Source organism: Xenopus laevis, chromosome 4S (genome assembly GCF_017654675.1).
Source record: "Xenopus laevis strain J_2021 chromosome 4S, Xenopus_laevis_v10.1, whole genome shotgun sequence".
In the NCBI taxonomy this organism is placed as follows: Eukaryota; Metazoa; Chordata; class Amphibia; order Anura; family Pipidae; genus Xenopus; species Xenopus laevis.
This window is the reverse complement of record NC_054378.1, coordinates 68,897,643-68,918,941: the sequence shown is the minus strand read 5'-3', so window position 1 is coordinate 68,918,941 and position 21,299 is coordinate 68,897,643. Positions and strand designations below refer to the sequence as shown.

At 40.1% G+C, this 21,299-nt stretch overlaps 1 protein-coding gene and 1 pseudogene across 1 annotated transcript; both read right to left on the bottom strand.

Moving 5' to 3' along the window:
• Nucleotides 1-3,950: 3,950 nt before the first annotated feature.
• LOC121403694 lies at nucleotides 3,951-6,706 on the bottom strand (annotated as a pseudogene).
• Nucleotides 6,707-9,052: 2,346 nt separating this feature from the next.
• On the bottom strand, nucleotides 9,053-18,095 carry cdc20.S (cell division cycle 20 S homeolog). The gene is given in 11 exon segments (NM_001085974.1): nucleotides 9,053-9,779; nucleotides 9,879-9,996; nucleotides 10,108-10,233; nucleotides 11,223-11,454; nucleotides 12,118-12,212; nucleotides 12,288-12,484; nucleotides 12,566-12,694; nucleotides 13,513-13,609; nucleotides 13,837-13,982; nucleotides 15,316-15,532; nucleotides 18,048-18,095. Coding segments are annotated over 10 exon segments (1,521 nt in total). The 5' UTR covers nucleotides 15,521-15,532; nucleotides 18,048-18,095; the 3' UTR covers nucleotides 9,053-9,603.
• Between the last annotated feature and the right edge of the window lie 3,204 nt (nucleotides 18,096-21,299).

Sequence of the window (21,299 nt, the reverse complement as noted above, 5' to 3'; positions counted from 1 at the left end):
CTGCAAGCCATATTGTGGGGAAATGCAGAGGAGGCAATTTCCTGCAGTTAGGAGAGCTAAACAGCTTTTAGTAAAAAAAAAAAAAAAAAAAAAAAAGCCCCTTCCCCTTAACTGACTGCAATTGCCTCTCTCCCTCCCTGCACTCTGCAATTCGTCAAAAACATGCCTAAATTGCAAAGCACTGGAGTTCCTGTTTTTTTGGGGTTTTTTTAGGGACAACTTTTTGACTTATGCACAGTGTGGAGGGGGTGATGGCAGGCAGTTAAAGGTGGCTTATTTTTTTTACTAGGGAGGTTTAGTTCTCCTTTACACTGGGTAGCCTTGAGAACAAAGTTTTCAGTTGCAGTGATCGTAATGATTGTACAGGTATATCACTGAGATTTATCGCCATAAAGATTTAACCACCTAATCTGCAAACACACTTATTGATGAATACATCGTGACATTTTGATTGTGTTGAAAAAAGACCACAGTCCCATCAAGTTCAACCCCTCCAAATAAAAACCCAGCATCCATACATATAAACACACTGACCCCTCCATACACTCACTCACTAAACTATATATACCCATATCTATACTAACTGTAGATTTTAGTATCTCAATAGCCTTTGATATTCTGTCTGTCCAAGAAATTATCCAAGCCATTCTTAAAGGCATTAACGGAATCAGCCATCACAACATCACCCGGCAGTGCATTCCACAACCTCACTGTCCTGACTGTGAAGAACCCCCTACATTGCTTCAAATGAAAGTTCTTTTCTTCTAGTCTAAAGGGGTGGCCTCTGGTACGGTGATCCACTTTATGGGTAAAAAGGTCCCCTGCCATTTGTCTATAATGTCCTCTAATGTACTTGTAAAGTGTAATCATGTCCCCTCGCAAGCGCCTTTTTTCCAGAGAAAACAACCCCAACCTTGACAGTCTACCCTCATAATTTAAGTCTTCCATCCCTCTAACCAATTTAGTTGCACGTCTCTGCACTCTCTCCAGCTCATTTATATCCCTCTTAAGGACTGGAGTCCAAAACTGCACTGCATACTCCAGATTAGGCCTCACCAGGGACCTATAAAGAGGTATAATTATGTTTTCATCCCTTAAGTTTATGCCCTTTGATGATTGACAGCCAGGCTTGTAAAAATCCTAGAGAAATTAAAATTTCTGAATAAACTTGGATCAGTACAGCACATCCACAAACGAGTAGCAATGTGAGGATGAATATCCCAGGAAACAAGAGATTTCAAAGAAAATCACCCTCAAGCAGGGTTTTATACTACTTGGGAAGGGCAAACGAAAAAAGTTCATAGAGCTCTAAAAACAGAGGAATACAGTACTGAATTAGTTAACGACATTGACAAAATATTTTAAAGTTATTTGTAACAGAAAGGAGTAGATGGACAGATACTGCTTTCAATAGCAAATACAGTTACAGAAAAAAAAATAAAAAACAATTCATGTATATTAAAATTGTTTAAAAAAAGTTTTTGGTTGGAGAGACTCTTTCGTTCAAGGCCCCATTTAATCTTCAGTCACAACTGAAATTTATGAACATTTTTATGTTTTTTTGTTTCTGAAACATATTCTGAATGTACCTTTTTAAGAAACACAACTTTAATTTTTTAGCCAAAATAATTCTCTGCTGAACTCATTCCTATAAATCCAGAGGCATAATGACATTTATGCAGTTATTTTATACAACACTGGGGTTTCCAAATTCTGTTGAGATCAATATGAAAGCTGCAATTCTAAAATTGTGCATAAAAACTGGTTTGGTTAGTAAAACTCTCGTCCTTTTTACTAGTCTCTCATGGCAGTTTACGAATTTTACATGACTGTAGACATGATTTATACAAGTCAGTCAACTTTTTTTACCTCATTTTTCCCCTATGGTACACTATCTCTAAACAGCTATAAAATGTTTGCTAAACTCTACAAGTTAAATGACATTGTGAAAGAGGACACTGTATTGCTGTAACGCTTTGCCCCTCTCTTAATATGATCCTAAAGCCGGTCATACATCTAGTGTTAAAATAGTTTTGTCCAATTTTCACTGCGTTTGTGGTTGCCCTCTCCTAACCGAAAATCATGCATTGTAGATGTCTCCTGTGCTGATGAAACACAACTTTGTTTGTATGGTGAGCACTGTCTGCTTGCTTGAAAGCTGTAAACAGTTGGGTCACTGAGTTAAGACAAAGAGACTTACTGCCTAAAGGTTCCTAGCTGAATACAACACCGCAAAGAGTTCATGAAGGGGCTCATCCCCGGCATAGACACAATATAGTTTGTGGTAATAGCCTTTCCTGTTTGGGTAGGTGAGCAAAGTGGGAATGGGGTCTAAGTAAATGGGAGGTGGTTGTTCCCCATCTATTTTCAGACAGTTGGGATGATGCCACCTACAGTTAGGGTTGCCACCCGGCCGGTATTACAAATTTACCAGCCATGTAACTGCCGGTAAATTTGTAATACGATCAAAAGGAGCCCACGCCTGCCCCCAATCCCTGCAACTTACCTTTTTTTTTGCCTCTTCGGCTGTTTGTGGTGTGGCCCCGCCCCTTTTGACGTCACACTCCACCCCTTTTGACATCCCGCCCCGCCCCTTTGAGGCCCCACCCCCAGCAGCCGGTACATTTTTTTATAAAAGGTGGCAACCCTACCTACAGTATGACCTACTCAAATTTACTAATTTCTATATGAGACAAATTAGAATCATCCACCAAACATATATTACACCAGAGAGCCAATGCAGACTGCCCTAGATGCTTAAGCCATGACACTAATTCATTCCATCTGATCTGGGAATGCCCCTTATCCAGAGCTATTGGGGAAGAAGATTACCTCTTAACGCATGTTTCACTTCCAAGAGTTTTCACTCTTTTAGGCACTGTGGCCTGCTAAACAAAGCCAAAATACTACTGAGATCAATCCTACTTTTTGCATAAAAATAAATATCTTTCAAATGTTTGAGCCTTCTGGCACCAACTGTACAGCATTCGGTTGACTAAGTCAATAAGGTAATCCCACTATTTAAAGTCATGTACTTGGACAAAGGGTGTCCAGAGGAATACATGATTTTGCTGCTTTAAAGGAAACCATGTATGGTAAGAAATATCCTGACTTGAATGAACCATATCCCTGTCCCCCAGAGGCTGCCAGTTATGGATTCTGGGAATCAAAGTTCCTTTTGCTATTCTGAGAGGGGTATTTTTCTTTTAAAGGAGAAGGAAAGGCTTTTTACTTGGGGGTGCCACTAGTTAGGCACTCCCAAGTGATCGCATTTACTTACCTGAAACCCTGGGCAGGTGCACCTATTAGGAGAAAACTGCACCGGCCCACGATTCTTCCAGCGAGCACCACAGATTGATGGTCTTCCTGCTTCTTCTTTTTTCTTTTGGCTGCGCAGTAAAGCGAAAAGCTGAACTTTAACGAAGAAGTCGGCTATTTTATTCTACTGCTCATGCGTCTGCCCAGGGAAATTAGAAGAAAGAAGAAGCAGGAAGAAGATTGCTCCTTGGTGCTTGCTGGAAGATTCCCAGGCCGGTGCAGTTTTCTCCTAAAAGGTGCACCGGCCCCAGGGTTTCAGGTAAGTAAATGCAATAACTTGGGGGTGCCTAACTTGTGGCACCTCCAAGCAAAAAGACCTTTCCTTCTCCTTTAAGGTAAATGTTCTCTATAATTGTGTTTGACCACCCCTATTGAAACCTATGTTTTTCCCTGCTCTCCCCAACCACTTTACCTTCTTTTAATATAGGTATAGGATCTATTATCCACACTGCTTGGTATCTGGTGTTATGTAGGGGCTATTTCCTTTCTGGATCACCATATCTTAAGTGTACTAAAACATTAAATAAACACAATAGAATTGTTTTGCCACCAATATGGAGTCATGCAGTTGAGCTACGATCATGTACAAGGTACTGTTTTAATATTATGGTGAAGAAAAGGGTATTTTTAAAAATTAGAATTATTTGCTTACATTGGATTTTAAAAGATAAGTAAACCTTAAAAAAATACAGTAAAATTGCCAGGGTGCTTTTCAAATTTTTAGTAACTGTCAATTTAATAATAATGCAACAACAGCACCATCTGCTGGTCAAGTTCTGTAACTTTACAGTCAAAGCAATGTACTGAAGGAAAACAGTGTTCGAGTGTACATCTACCTTGAGTTTAAATGCGTTTTTTTTTCTTATCAACTTCAACAGTAATGCTTCTTTCAAAGCCATAAGTGTTTTGCTTTGTGATGTCTTTCCTTGCCTACAACAGGTGTATACTAATTTGTTAAGTGGCATTTTATAGACAACCCATTTTCCTTTTGTGTTTAAAGGACCGGTAACATCAAAAAAAATTTTTTCAAAAATTCGTTCCTATACAACGAAAAAAAAACACTAACACAAATTAAACTTTAAAATAGCAAAGCCTTTACTAAGAAATAACTTACAGAAACTCCACTTCCTGTCCTCTTCAGAAAAGGAGAAAGGGTGACCATCCATCCAGCGGCGCTCGATTTCTCCTCCCTGGCTTGCCTCTCCCTCGCTCCTCCAGCTCATGCCGCTCTCAGACATGGCCACACTGACACTGCGGGTCTGGGACTGAGCCAACAGCCTCTCCTACCGGCCCGGGCTGAATCTGTCGCTGCCCAGCTCCACCTCGGCTCCAGCCTGCAGTACTGGAAGAACGATTCGAACTTGGAGAAGGAGCGGGAGCTGATGTTGGACTGGGATCGGTGCAGGCAGCTTCTGGAGCAGGAGTCCGCTCTTTCCTTCCCCAGGAAAAGCCTTTCCGAGGGGCAGGGGATGCTGTCGTCATGGGGCTGTGGGATGACACCCCCGGGGGGCTTTTCTTTTAGAAAGTCTTCACACTAATCCTACCCCGGCCGGCTCTGGCTGCTGCTGCCCTTCACCTCGGTTCTTGAGCTGCTAGCGTCTCGTACTGCTGCTCCTGCACCGTGCCCTCCTGGCCCAGTCTCCCCTCTTGCTGGCTGCCCCGGGAACTGCCGCTGCTACTGTCGTGCTCTCTCGGGGGTCCCCGGCTGCCCCGTGCGCTGCTACCGCCGCCGCCCCCATTAACAGGCTGCCCCCTGGAAACTTTTCTCCCAACTTCCTCACGAGTCCGACCACTGCGCTGTTCCTGTTCCACTGCGGTCGCTGAGTGCTTCTCTGGTGGGGTGGCTGCGGGGACTGAGCAGGGAATAGGCGGTGGAAAGTCTGCGCACCCCTTGTCTGCCAGACACTGGCATGAAAAATTATTGTGTGCGCTGTGATCGGATATCTGACCCGGGGGCTGCGAGGATGCATGGTTCAGCCCAGGCCGGGAGGAGAGGCTGTTGGCTCAATCCCAGACCCGCAGTGTCAGTGTGGCCACGTCTGAGAGTGGCATGAGCTGGAGGAGCAAGGGAGAGGCAAGCCAGGGAGGAGAAATTGAGTGCCGCTGGATGGATGGTCGCCCTTTCTGAAGATGACAGGAAGTGGAGTTTCTGTAAGTTATTTCTTAATAAAGGCTTTGCTATTTTAAAGTTTAATTTGTGTTGGTGTTTTTTTTCCGTTGTATAGGAATGAAATTGTTTTTGATGTTACTGGTGCTTTAACCTTGTAAAAAGGCTTTCCTAGTTAACATTAGCTTTTCAGTTCCTTTGAGTTAAATGAAAGGCAATTTTTCCAAATAGTTTTTGCAATTGTATTGTTTTTCTTTTCAGGCAATATTATCTTTCTAAACACATGTATCTACACCTTTGTTAAAAGATATGGCACAAAATGATTAAACTGCAACTTATATCAAAAGCCCCACAAGCTCACCAATATGAAATGCAGTGCTTATAAAAGTTAGGCAGGGGAAACCAGTTAATCTAAGTACTGATACCTTTTTAAAGCTTGTCTTATTCTTGGCAGTGTAATTCTGTGGCTACTAAAGCAAATAAAGTTCTGTCTTGCATAAAAAGGGGCATTAACTCAAGGGATGAAAACATAATTATACCTCTTTATAGGTCCCTGGTGAGGCCTCATCTGGAGTATGCAGTGCAGTTTTAGACTCCAGTCCTTAAGAGGGATATAAATGAGCTGGAGAGAGTGCAGAGACGTGCAACTAAATTGGTTAGAGGGATGGAAGATTTAATTTATGAGGGTAGACTGTCAAGGTTGGGGTTTCCCCTCTGGAAAAAAGACTCTTGAGAGGGGACATGATTACACTTTACAAGTACATTAGAGGACATTATAGACAAATAGCAGGAGACCTTTTTACCCATAAGGGTCAGGCCACACTGGGCGTTTTGGGGAGATTTGGTCGCCTGGCGACTAATCGCCTCATTTTTGCAGCGACCAATCTCCCCAAACGCTTCCCTCACTCTGCGCCGGCTAAAATAAAAAAACCGCCGGCGCTAATCACACGCAGTGATTCGCTTTCCAAATGCTTCTCTGTAGCAGGTCCTGGGAGGTAAAAGTAGATGCCTCAAAATACAGTGATATCCTTTATGAAATCATGAAGAAGCCTAAAAAAAACCTGAGCTTATCAATAAAACAGTAACCCCAAGAATAAAGCCAAACTACTCAAGAATGGCTTGAAAACAACAATGTCTTAAAGGAACAGTAACATAAAATTTTTTTTTAAAAAACATTCGTTACTAAAATTAGTTACCTGCCATGCGGCTTCTTCTCCTTTTTGGATTCGGTGAATGAAGAAAGAGGACACTCTGGCAAGGCAGTGGTGGTGCATTGGGCATGTTTTGCCGACCTGCTAGTGATGTCAAACGGTTAAGTGAGCTGGGATCGCAAGCCATTAAGACAAGCAGCAGGGGTGGGGGTGCCAAGGATCCACAGCAGACAAGATGATTAGAGTTGTAACCAGAGAGAAATCTAGGTGCGCCTATCGAAGATTTGCTTGGTGCATCTGTTCGAGCTCCTTGCAGCGTGCATGCAGATACAGTACAGTAGGAAGCATCTGCTTGGCGCTGTACAGTACAGGCTCCACTGTCTGCCTGCAGCATCCCTCAGTGTCTCTTCAGTGGCTTACCTGGAAAACAGTTTTTCTCATGGCTATCGCTTCAGCGAGACGTGTCTCAGAGCTCAGTGCTCTTTCCTGCAAATTGCCCTACCTCGTTATCAACTATGACAGGGCTGTCCTTCGCACCATTTCATCCTTCCTACCGAAAGTCGTCTCAGATTTCCATCTGAACCAGGAAATAGTTCTTCCCTCCTTCTGCCTCGCATTGGCTAACCAGAACGAGAAGGCATTGCATACTCTGGATCCTGTGAGGGCTCTGAAGTTCTACTTACACAGAGTTCAAGACATCCGCAAGTCTGATTCGCTATTCATCATTGCATCAGGGTCACGTCAAGGTGCTCCAGCTACCAAACAGACTATACAGTATCCCGTTGGATTAAGCAAGCTATTCAAAGAGCATATACAGCAAGGGGCCAGAATTCTCCAAGCAGAGTCACAGCCCAATCCACCAGGGGTGTGAGTACGTCCTGGGCGTTCAGAAACCAAGCTTTGGCTGCTGACCTTAGCTCCGCCTGCTGGGGGTATAGCCAGTGAAGGAGTCGTCAGTTTTTTCTTAAGGTTGTGTCCTGCCTCCTAGTGGTACTAGCTATACCCCACTGTCCCTCAAGATGACCTGGAGAAAATCCATCCATCTGGCAGGTCTGGGAATGCTGGAACAATATAGAGGATGTTGGCAGTTGCAGGATGTCACCATCAGAGCCACAGTTAATGGGCCCCATCTCTGATAGATCTTCTGAAATACTTCCCGATTAAAGAACTATGCTCCTGGATGTATGTTCAGACGACTAAGAAATATGCCAATACATTCTCTTTCACTTGAATGAAAACTGCTTCTTGATTAACAGAATTCTTAAAATCTTTGATTCTGGATTCAAGCAACCAAGTCTTCAATTTTTACACCAAATGCCTCTAATTAAGGATTAAAATTAGTCTTACATCAGAACTGGATGCCTCCTCTTTGTGGCATCTCTAGGTACAGTAAGGACAAAGATATTCTACCATAGGTTTTGTCATGTAGTTGGGGAAAGAAAAAAAAAAGCTTCCATAGAAGCTTAGGGGCAGATTTACTTAAGGTCGAATATCGATGGTTAATTAACCTTCGATATTTGACTGTGGAAGTTAAATACTTCGACTTCGAAGGATTTAGCGCTATTCGTTCAAACGAAAAATCGTTTGATCGAATGATTAAATCCTTAGATTCAAAGGATTTTAATCCATTGATCGAATGATTTTTGTTCGACCCAAAAAAGCTTAGGAAGCTTATGGGGACCTTCCCCATAGGCTAACATTGACTTTGGTAGCTTTTAGGTGGCGAACTAGGGGGTCGAAGTTTTTTTCTTAAAGAGACAGTACTTAGACTATCGAATGCTCAAACGATTTTTAGTTCAAATCATTCGATTCAAAGTCGTAGTTGAATGTCAAAGTAGCAAAAAAAAAAAGTAGCCAAAAAAAACAACTCAATTTTTCTTCTATTCTTTCACTCGAGCTAAGTAAATGGGCCCCTTAGTGTTGGTGTTGAAGCTGCTTGTTATTGGGAGAGTGTGTAATAAAAGAAAATATATTCTTTACAAGAATCTGGTCTGTGGCCTAGTAAAAAAAACTGCAAATTTAAGACAAACATTACTGTATTCTTTGAATATGTACATAATATGTATATTACATTTTTTAGCACATTTTTCTGACTAGGGTGACTTTCAAAGCATTATCTACAGCTGCATATCCTGCCATTTTACTGTTAGTATGAAAGAAAAATTACAACTGCCTAAATGCAGTTTAGCCTATATACTGTCTAGCCCAACAATGGATGATTTATGCCTCAAATCATGATGCACAATGCAAAAGTCACAAACTACACAATACCTATGATCATTTAAACTGCAAACAAATCAATAGTGTGAGAGATTCAATTTACTTTTAAATGCTGTTCTACCAAAACCGTAGCAGAAAACGTGTAATCAGTTTTGTTCATTAAAAGTAGGTTGCTGGGATTAGTGCATCCCTTTCCTCAGTCCCTTTAACACTTAGTGCAAAATAAAAATGTGGAATTTTATAGTACCTGCCAGAATATAATTTACAGTTTTATTACAATGGTTGAACCACAGCCTTAAACATTAGTGAGGGTGGACATGAAACTCATTATACCCATACAACACATGCATTTTGGAAACAAGTGAATATTGCCTGTTATTACCACTACTGCACTAAAGGTGTAGAAAGTACAACATCGACACTACACTGAACACTCCACTAGGCTTAATCTGTTAAGTATACAGAGGCACAAATTACAGTTATACAGGTTAACGGTCATTCCATTGCAGTGTTACTATGCCTCTTAAAAAAAAAAAAAAAGCCAGGAAGACTAAACACAAATGATAGATTAATAACTACAGTGGTCTGGGTACAAGCAGTTACCTACACCAGTATATGTGCAGAAGTGGCAATGGGTTAGACATCTCACAAACCACATGCCTCACAGTTAGACATATGCTCACATTTCATCTTCTTTCTCCTGTATCAAATAGTGTAAATTATACATCTTTTAAGACTTTATTTCAGAATATATATACATAAAAAAAATACATTATGCACGAGTATAAAAACAAAAGCAAAGTCTGTTTATCGGATGCTTTGGTGAATGATGCTCTTGCTGCTACGCGACTTTTCCTTTTCTTTCTTAGTCACTGGATCCACCTCAAAGCACTTCCACAATCGCAGCGTTTCATCAGCAGCAGCAGAAGCCACTGTGCAGCCATCTGGGCTCATCGCTAGATTAAGGACTCGAGCAGTGTGACCTAAGAAGAAAAAAAAAAAAAAAAATAAGTTTAAGTTTGGTTTCACCAACTCCCCCGCAACAATATGGGCTTGAAAGATGCCATAATCTATAAATCTACCTTTAAGTTCTGACACTCTGGTCATAGTCGGATATTTCCATAGTACAAGCTGGTTCTGTGCAAACCCATGACCAGATATCAATTCTTTGTAATTGGCAGACCATAGTATAGAACACACCTACAAAACGAGGAACAGAAACAGATTGAAACACACAAAAAAAAAAAAAACACATCTAGGACAAACTGCACATTTAGGGTAATAAGGTGGGTGTCGGAGACAGGTCTTTACCTGAGAATGGGTATCAACAGAATTTAAGCAGGTTCCAGAGCAAACATTCCAGATTCGAATGTGTCGGTCGCTTGTTCCCCCACCAGTTGCTAGCACATTGGATTGCCATGGACACCATGCCACAGCCTGAAAAGAGAAGTCTACATTCTTACTTACATACCTAAAAATCAACCTGTACAGGTTAATAGGATAGTAATACTAAAGACTTCAACTAAAAATAGATCAGACCAGAGAGAAGGAAGTAGAGCCAGGCACTCACAGATCAACTGCAAATAATTTTAATCATTTATTTACTTATTTTTTTAATTTTTTTATTTGGTCCATGTTGGAAGTTAAACAGTGACTTGAGTTTTCCATCGTATCACATTAAAGGAGAAAACTATACCCCCAAAATACTTAAGCAACAGATAATTTGATAAAGACTGACATATTAAATATATATTGCAGTTTGGTAAGATTTTTAGTTAATATTGCCCTTTTATATCTCTTGCCTTAAACCACCATTTTGTGATTGTCTCTGCGCTGCCTCATATCACTTGAGCAGATCTAATACAACTCATAGTGGGTTATTTATTCAAACCACTTCGACCAAGTTATAAACTTTATTCTGCAAGTCATATCACTAGCTTCAACATATTAAACAGAAAGCGTTGTTGCTATTGTAGAGGACTGCAAGTTTAAAACCCATTGGAGTGGGTAGCAAAAAAGGAAGCCCGGAGATCCTTTAAAAGGATTAATAAAAATCAGCAGGCACACAAGTGGTAGCACATTGTCTGGGGAAAGGAAGGGGCAGGATAAAAAAAGAACCAAGGTTATTTCCTATAGACATAATTCCAATTTATGAAGCTCATCTAGTAACCATCACCATTATTAAAGGGGTAGTTCACCACCGAGCATTTTTTGAAAGGATGTAGAGAAGGATATCGAGAAAACATTTGCAATTTGTTTATTTGTGGTGTTGGAGCTATTTAGCCTTTTAATAAACAGCTCATCATTTTCTATTTCTGCAACCTGGTAGCTAGGGTCGACATAACTAAAGGTGAGCCACCCCTTTAACAGTACACACCCAGGACAGATCGATCCATGTACAGTGACAGAAGTTGCTTTGTACTTACCTTAACAGCTCCTTGATGTTGTGTGAATGTTTGCACTGGTGAAAACTCCCCTGAATCTCCTTGAACACAAGGCCATACATTCACCAAGTTGTCATTTGCTCCACTGGCAAGATAGCGGCCATCTGGAGACCATTTAAGGCCACAAACTTCCTGTGTATGACCCGTTAGGGTAGATACATGATGCTGGGCTACTCTGACATCATGGTGATGGATATGACCGGTTCGAGAACCACTTGGTGAAAAAAAAAAAAAAAAAAAAAAATATTTAGTTTACAAATGCATTACATCCTGTGGACAGGGATGAAAAACATTTGGAACAATCTAGACAGCCTGAAAGACTGACATTTAAGGTGACTATTAAAACCAGTAGCTAGAATTCCATTTCAGATGTAACAAAAGTTAGAAGCTTTATTTATACACCAGTAAATCCTCAAAGTAATGCTGCTCCGAGTCCTTTGTCAAAAGAAACAGCATTTCTTTCCTTTTATTGTGTACACATGGGCTTCTGTATCAGACTTCCGGTTTTCAGCATAATCCTCATGGGCTGGACTTGAGAATGCCCCGTTTGCTACTCTCCCTGCTGTAATCTGAGCCCAGAGCTATGAGTGAGCAGGGCAAGACTTAGGCAGGAAGTGATGTCACACCAAACTAATATGGCAGCTGCTATCCTAAACAAAGCTTCTACCGCCGTTTACTATGATATGGAGAAGAATTCTACAGAATAAATAAGTTTTATTGCTTGCACTATTGTGGCTAATCTATTGACAATAAACTGCTTCTGTAGCTTTCCTTCTCCTTTAAGTGATCATACTAGTCACATTTTACAGTGTCACAACTTTTTTGAAAATAGGGTTGTAAACTGACAAGTGTAAGCAGATTTTAGAATCTGTTGTACCTGGAAAGAATATGGTTATTCCAACTCAAAGCTCCAACACGCGACGAATGACTGATCATATTACGAAGACGTTTTTGCTGCTGAACATCCCATAGCTGAAGGAGAGAATAGTTATTTAATCTCTACTATAAACAAACACATAATTAAGTCTTGACAAGGTCTAGTCTTACCTGCACTTCTGAATTACTTGTCCCCACAGCAAGGAAATGGCCTTCTTTGATCCATGACACAGATGATATATATTCTTCCGAGTTCTCCATCTGTAGCAAGAGTATTATGTCTCCAGTTGCATAATTCCAAAGGTAAACAGAGTCATTTAAAGCAACAGCAAGGGCATTCTGAGAGCTCCAGTCAATCAGGTTCAGGTCTAAAATAAAGAAAAGCCTTTACTTAACCATAGCAACTAAACCAAAATAGCAGCAGGGAGTAGTAAGATTCTACAACTCACAGTAGTCGTTCCGGATATCCGGAGCATCGAGGACTCTGTCTGGCATGGAAGGTATATATCTGCCAGTTTTCTTACTGGAACCAGGGGTGTTTTTTTGGCTGTACAGCACTTTCAAGTTATTCTGATAGCCTGGAGAAAAAAAAAAAAAAAAAAAAAAAAAAACAGAGCATGAATGACTTATTCTACCATGGAATTCCAACACCTGGAGCACAACACTTCCATCTAAAACTCTTGACACAAACACTGAAAGGCTAGTGCATGCAAATAAAGTTTAGAATTTAATGTATTACTTGTGTCAGTGACCCTGACCCTCATGGCTTCTCTTGGATTTAATTAGGATGACCACTTCGGAAGCAATGATGCTCGAGTTTAATTGTACCATGTGTGCAAAATTACAGTGGCATGGGTTGGCAGGAGAGAGAGGCATGCGCAGAAGACTTTCAGCAAGCATATGGATAACATTGCCATATCGAAATTAGAACCCACAAGTGGCTATACAGGGAACATTTTTGGACTACTGGTTTTTATGTAAAATAAAAAAAATTCACAAGTTAATACTACTGAAACACTGTAGAGTGAAGAGTGTTGGGGGACTGGAACCTACAAATCACTCATATCTGGTAAAAGGAATATTAAAAAAAAAAATTCTAAGCAACTATACAACAATAAACATTCATTACACATTATCTATGGTTTTTAAGTTCTTTGTACAGTATATGTATTGCTATTGAAAGCAGTGTTTTTCTGTCCCTTTCTATACTCTGACCTGTCTTTATTGGGGGGGGGGGGGGGGGAGATTAAGACTTTCAAAACATTTTTTCTAAATAATTGTTGTTGTTGAGCTCTTTACAGAGACATCTTTGGAGTGCTTCAGATACTATCGACACTGGGGCCCAACACCAGTACATGTACCGGTTATATCTTACTCAATGTTATCTTCAACCAACCTTCAGGAGCATTTTGAGGTCTACCACCAAGTCGTAAGATTTTTGCCTCTTCCATATCAAAGCCATTGAGATTCATCGCCCATGCTTTTTGCTGCTCCTGTAATAAAATGGAAAGGAATCATACAAGGAAAGATGAAGTTTAAACAAAAAAAAAAAAACCTCAAACGTAGAATATGATTTTCCAATCATATGAAAAGTTTTACTACTTTATTCTTTTGTGTTCAGATCACTTGCTATAGTTGCAGCTATCTCATACATACATTTCTTTTTATTTATAGTTCTATATAGTAACCTATGATCTGATCTGTTATAAATAAGACATACCTTTTTTGTGGGTGAAGTGTCTGTTGGCTCATTCTCTTTAGAAAGAAGAAAGCTAGCAACATCCATCTGCATGGCACTGCGATTGGGAATGAAACGATCACCTCCAGCTCTGGAAGGCGTACCTTGCATTTTTTGCCCAGATTTTCCTGGTGTAACAGACATTTTTTATTAGAATCACAAAGTATCACACCTGCGGAAGAACTTGTTTAATCCAAGCACATTATATGCCAACACTAGGATTATGGCTGCTAGGTCAGGTGATGCACAGCAAGTTATTGCAGCAGTTTCAATTAAGGCAATGGCACATGGGGAGACCGATTTTGCAAAATCCTTGCAGTTGCCTTCAAAAAGGTATTTACCCGAACAGTGTGCTCATGGGAAAGGGGATAATGACAAAACGCTTCAGTAAGCAAAAAAAATGATTCAACCGTTAGTGTGCCTTCAGAATCCAGTGTCATGATTATGATGTATTTTGTGCCTAAATTACACTACAAATAATTCACTACATATAAAAGGTCATTCCTGAACCAGCAAGAATTTGAGAAAAGTTGTTTTGAAAAATACACACGACAAAATTATTTGCAAAATCTTAAATCGACATTAAGGGGCCCATTTACTTAGCTTGAGTGAATGAATAGAACAAAAAAAAAAAAAAAAACTTTGAATGTTTTTTTTGGCTACTTCGACCATCGAATGGGCTACCTCGACTACTTTACTTCATTGGTTTGGACAAGGTTTCATAAAAACCATGAACAAATTGATTTTCAACAAACCAAATCTGTGCTGCAAATGAACGCGTTTACTATGAAACAGCTTATCAGGGTCTGTGACACTCAAATTCAATATTGGGGGGGGGGGCTCTCTCAAAAATGAAAATTTAATATAAGCTTTAGAATACCGAAACAAACTCTTAATACAATCAATTACATTTTCTACATTATTTCTGAAATAATCAAGTTTATCTTCACTATCCCACTCAGCATCTGTTTCTCTTCATTCCGACTTCATGCAGCAGTTGATATTCATTGGCAGCTAGATCAATTATATCTTATGGGGGGGGGGGGCTTCATTTCATAACAGATGTATGAGCTCACAAGGGATTCCAGTAAGAAACAAAATAACTGCCTTTTACACAAATCTTGCATGTAGAGACAGGATTTCTGGTGATTTTAATAAGAGTGAACTCCAATACATCTAGGCAAAAGGAGAGACACCAAGATATATTGGATCTAACCACCAATGACTATCAGACAACCAACTCCTGCATGAAGAGACATATGCAGAGAGTGAAGATAAACTTGATTTCAGAAAACTGAACAGGAATTTTTAATTGATTACATTTAGAAAACTTATTTCAGTGTGCTGAAGCTTAACTTTTCAATTTTGTAATAGTTCCTGCCTTAAAAAAAAAAAAAATATATATATATATTTAGGCAGTTATAGTACCAGTACAAAGTGCTCATCAAACCATTTCCATACCTGGTGTTTTTGATGGAGTTTTGCTGGAACTGTGGGATCGGTTTGATGTTTTCATTGGAGACATAGTACTTGTATTTGCTGAAGTATTCAATGAGCAGTTACCCTCCTTTGCTTTCCGCTGCCATCTTGCTAGAGGGGCATTTGTGATGGGTGTATCCAGCTTTAAGATACTATTAATATCCGTTTCAAAAGCAAACTGTGCCATGAGTGCAGAAATCTGAAACAGCAAACATTTCCAAAATGTTACAGATAATAGAAGTTCTCTATTTTAGAATATGAAGTAGTGCAGTACCAAGACTCTGGACCTAAAATTTACCCACCTGATCACTCTCCTACACCCTCATTTTAGTATACTTTGAAAACAGTAGAGGATCCCTCTATGATCTTTAAGAATTTTGTTCAGGGAAGGCAAATCACCGCCCTCACAATGGCAGCATAATTCTCATTGAGGCAGGTGTTAATCCTTTACTGAACATGACTGGAAGTGTGAATTGCTGTAAAGCCGTCGGGATAAGCATGTCAAAGTAGCATTGTAGGTTTATTACAAACAGCGTCATAGGCCCCTCCTCTGTTCAGGGATGTTTTTTTCAGCGGTTGTTTTGTCTCCCCATTGTATAGATTGGAGCACTCCTCACTACACTGGACAGCATAGACCACATTGGTCTTCATATGCTTTTGTGCTGCTTTGAATTGTTGTGAAGCTTTTGGGGTTAGGATGTCACTCTTCCAGTAATGTACAGTGAAAGATTAATACCTGCCTCAATGAAAATGATACCATTGTGACTGGATCACACATCTGGGTTTCAGCCAACACCTTACTGAAGTTCCATTGTGATTGGTTGTCTGACTATACTAGCATCAAGGGTTTAAATGCCAGGGAATTCCCTACCGCTTGGGTTGAACTAAAGAAACCACTCGGACGAGTGGTGAAACGTTTACGAAAAACTCTAAAGGCGGGGGAATGTAATAAAAAAATATTCGCAATGCAAAAAGCTATGCCTTTGTGCAAATTTAATAAAGCTTTTGCGAACCTAGAAACTATTTAACGACCTCTTCTGATAGTGGAAGAAAGTTTACAAATTTTAGTTTGCGCCACTGTGCAGTTTATGTAATAAAACTTCTTACTGAAAGAGTTGCTATGTTTGGTCCAAATGATTTCGACACCTTCAAGCACTTCTTAAAAGTGTGCAATCCAAATTTGCAATGCAATAACAGTTTAAGGAACATTATTACATTGTGAGATGCGAGTTTTTATTCCTATTGGTGCGAATTATACTCATAAATGTCCAGTTGCCTTTGCCTTAAAGGACCAGTAACACAACATTAAATATAAAATATATTCTATAGCTCTCTAACAATACATCTATCCTGCACAATGTTTCGTATTTCAAGTGCTTTATTTACAGTTACCATAAAAAAAAAAAAAAAATTCTCCTGTTCTCTAAAAAGCGATAGGGCGACTTCAGTTGTGCCAGACACCTATGTGCATGCTCCCGACATCACCTCCTCAAACCAGAAGCCAGTTGCTAAAGCTTTAGAAAGCATTCTCTCTCCCCTTGTAAGCAGTTTCTTAAACATTTCTGAAAATTATGTTCTGTGGGAAGAGTACAAATTTGGCATTATTCCTTCCATATTGCTGTGCTGCGAGTTTAGTGCTGGGAGCAGGTGAAGGAATGCTCAGCAGCCTGACTGTGGATTTATGGCCGACCTGGGTGCTGCCTTTGCTGCTCACAGCACATACAGCAATAAATCTTGTGTGTTAAAACACAAGGGGAGAGTAAATCCTTTCTAAAGCTGCAGCTTCCAGTTTGAGGAGGTGGTCAGGAGCTGCTGTGGAGCTCGCACATAGGTGTCTGGCACAACTGAAGTCGCCCCGTCGCCTTTTTAGAGAACTAAAATAAGAAATATTGTACAGGGTAGATGCATTGTTAGAGGGGTATAGAATACATTTTGATGTTACTAGTCCTTTAGTATTTATCTATATATCGATCTGGATAAATGAGAATCGTCATAGGCATATGGTATATAGGGTTGCCACCTTTTCTGGAAAAAAATATTGGCCTTCCTATGGAATTTATCTTTTCTCCCTATTAATAACATTGGGATCAACCATCATTTTTTTCCAACCAGTCCTGTAAAATACTGGCCAGGTGGCAGCCCTAATGGTATAGGAACATTTTCACATAGAAACTAGGATTTATTTTTATTACATTGTAGCAGGCCCAGACTGGTAATCTGTGGGTTCTGGCAAATGCCACAGGGGCTGCTGTAAAATGCCATAGACACTCACTATTAAGTGGGGGCTGCTTAGGCCTCTGTGTACTTGAAATGCCGGGGCCTATTTTGAATCCCAGTCACTAGAATACTACAAGGGGGTAAGTTTAAAAAAAGGTTAAACACAACATAGCGAGTGGTCACACCAGGCATTATCAATATGAGCAGTTGCGAGGACTTTAAAGAAGTGAAATCAAAGTGATGACTGGGATGTAATCAAACGTCTGTGACAAACATTGGTCTCAGCTGAAAACATATTGGATACGATACATGTATGTTATATATTTAAATATAATGGGACATGCGCAGTAATAGTCTTCACCCCGACGCGTACCGTACCCCTGGCAACCTTACTTTATTCTCGCCGGATAACGCGGCTCTAAGGATCGGAATAACGTACAAAATAATGTACAAAACACAAATCCCAGTGCTCACTTGCACGAGACTTCCGCACTCACCCAAGGCCGGCGTCTCAGTCTGTCTCTGAACCTCTCAACCAGTGAAAGAATCGCTGCCTACTAGTAACGGTCGCTCACTACTAGGATCGTCTCTTTAAACGAAGGCCGCGCCGACCGCTGATTGGACGCTAGGCGGTATACGTAACCACGACAACAACGTTCTGCAAGGCCGCACGCCCAGAGAACTGGTTTCTCATTGGGTAGATCAAGCTGGCACGTGGGGCGGGCAATATTCGAACGTACCAAACGCTTTGGAGTGTACGGATCGTCGTTAGGGTCATGAGAAATGCACCATGTGACCCGGCAAATTGGTAGCGTTTGGCGTGGCGAGAAAATGTTGTGAGGCGTCACTGTGGCTTTTTTTTTAACATTTCATTTTTTAATGCCAGGGTTATTTAGCCGGTGAATTTGTTCCTAACGTTAGCTTGATACAGGTATACCTCACTCACCCATTATATCCTTATATGCGCTGCTTCCACGTGTCTTTTTGTCTCATATAATGAATGACTGAAGCTCGTGTATCATAATAATCAATAATGGACCCGTGTAATAAATGACATCATTATCTCTTACCAAGAGGTTTAAATGGTGTGGGTGGTACTCTTCTATGGGTGGTTCACTATTCAGTTATGCTTTGTAGAATCATCAATTAGAAATGTTTAATTTAATTGTCTTCATTTATTTGTAATTATTTGCCTCTTCTGGCTCTTTCCATCTTTTAAATTGAGGGGGTTATTTACTAAAACTCGACTTTTTCTCACTGTTTGGCAAAAAAAAAAGAAAGAATCCTCTTTATTTACTAATAAAAGTTCTGAAAACAAAAATTGCTGCAGAATGTTTATATCAAATTAAGTGGCATATTAAATAATCTTATTAAATCTGAATATATATTTAAAGTGATACTGACACTAAAAAATGAATTTTAGCATATGAATGTACATTAAATGTTACCTATAGGTCATGTGGATCATTTTTTGCTGAGAGGTTTTATTTTTGTAAATGTTTTTGTTAGTTGAAGTTCCTAAGCCTGACTCTCTGACACTGACTTTACCAACCTGACCGTCCCATCTCAGCCTGTCAGTTAAAGTTTCTAATGCTAACGGACTCCTGCTGCACAATTATGGCAGCCCCCTCATACAGGAACATGGGAGATCAGACAGGTAATGTAAAAGCATCATGCAAATACTTTATGGCAAAGTTAGAAGTAGCTTGCAAAGCCAATATAATAGATGTAAAAAAAAGTTTAATTTCAGGTGTCAGTATCTCTTTAAGTAAATATTGGCATTTAAAACCTTTTCCATTGACCCCCATTTTATGACATTCTTTGTCCTGCCTCAGAGATCACCTGATGTCAAACACGTACCTGACTGGAACTAGAGTCCAAGGAAAGAGGCCTTTCCTGTAACGCCCACTCTGGAAGTTATTACAGAACGACACCAGTATGAAATGGCAGAAGTGCCGTAAAGCCATGGGATTGGAACACAAAATAATGGACTGTAGCTTTAATTGAAGTGTAGAGCCAATTTGTGAGGCAGAAATCAAAGTCAGGCCGAGGTCAAATCCAAGTAAACACAGTATTTAGCCAGAGGTACAGCAATGATAAGGCAAGAGAATAGTCCAAAAGGCAGGTAAGTCCAAAGCCAAATAATCAGTGCAGCAAATTACTTTGTAAATAGGGTTGCCACCTGGCTGGTAAAAATGATGGCTGATCCCAATGTTATCAATAGGGAAAAAAAGATAAATATATAGAAAGGCGATATTTTTTTCCAGAAAAGGTGGCAACCCTATTTGTAACACAGGAAAAAGGCAAGAGAGATTACTTTGGAAAGTTCTGGGGATTCTGGCTTCTTTTATAGGGGGAAATTTACTAAAGGGCGAAGTGGCATTTCAACACTTTGCCGATTTACTAATGGTCTCTGGCGTAATTTCACCAAGGAGATAGACTCTGGCGCAACTTCGCGCTCTTAACAGTAGTTGAATTTTCGCTCTGGCGAAAGAGCGTTACTACGCAAATTCACTTAGTTTTTGATTTTACTGACTGTTACCTCTATCGCCAGACTTGCCTTCACCACTCCAGACCAGGCAAAGTGCAATAGAGTAGATAGGAGTTCCCAAAAAAACACTGGCGTCTTTTCCTTTTTACAGGGTGATAGGCTGAAAAAGATGAAAAAAATTTTTTTTGTACCCTCCTTCCCCCTCTACATTTGATAACATATGGCACATAAACTATACTGTGGGCACGTGTAGGGCAATGTAACACCTCTATATAATTTTATTAAGGTTCCCTGGCCTTGTGTAGTGTAATGTATTTGCTGCAGCATATACGACCATTGTACTTTAACTGCACGTTCAACTTTGAACTGCTGGCTTTTTTCCGCTAGCGAAACTTCGCCAGCGTTTGTTACCCTGTTTGCAACTTTGGATCTTTGTGAATTAGCATTGTCCAGATGAATTTACTCCTGGCGAAGTGTTGCGATGTGCGTGAAGCCAGCGCTGGCGAATTTTCGCCGGTTAGTGAATTTGCCCCTCAGTGTATTGCTCATGCACTGTGGCTGCTGAGTGCCGCATGAACCTGATGTGAGATCATGATGCAGGCATGCCATAACATGTCCAGGCATGCACAGTGGATTGTGCAACAAACCTAGAAGATGGGCGTGAGGACCCAAAGGTGAGCGTGCATTACACCTGACCAGAAATACTGCAGCTCTAACTGTAACAGAAAGAAGTGTGGGAGCAAAAGATAGAACTTTGTCAGTTAATTGGCTCATGTGACCTAACATGTATGGTTTGTTTGTGTGCACCTTGAATGGTATGATCCCAGGGGGGCAGCCCTTAGTTTTTAAAATGGCACATACTACTAAAAAGTATATTATTATGAAAATGGTTTATTTATATGAAACAGAGTTTTACATATGAGCTAGTTTATACTGTATATTTTATAGATGCCTGCATTGTTTTTTGGGGGCGGGTATCGTTTTCCTTCAAGGTTCCATGTACTGTACAAAAGACTCGCTTGCATATTTGAAAAAATATATATATTAAGGGGCCTATTTATTAAACCTCACATTTTTCAGGTTGTGTTTTTAAAGGGGAAAATATGATTTTTTTTGGAATTCTATGAGATTTATTATGCTCCAAAGCTGCTATATAGCTTGCTGTATTGCTACCTGAACCGACCTTTGTCTGTTTGATCACTCTTCTTGATCCTGACTTTGTACAATGTTACCGTTACCGATTGGTTTTGACTCTGGC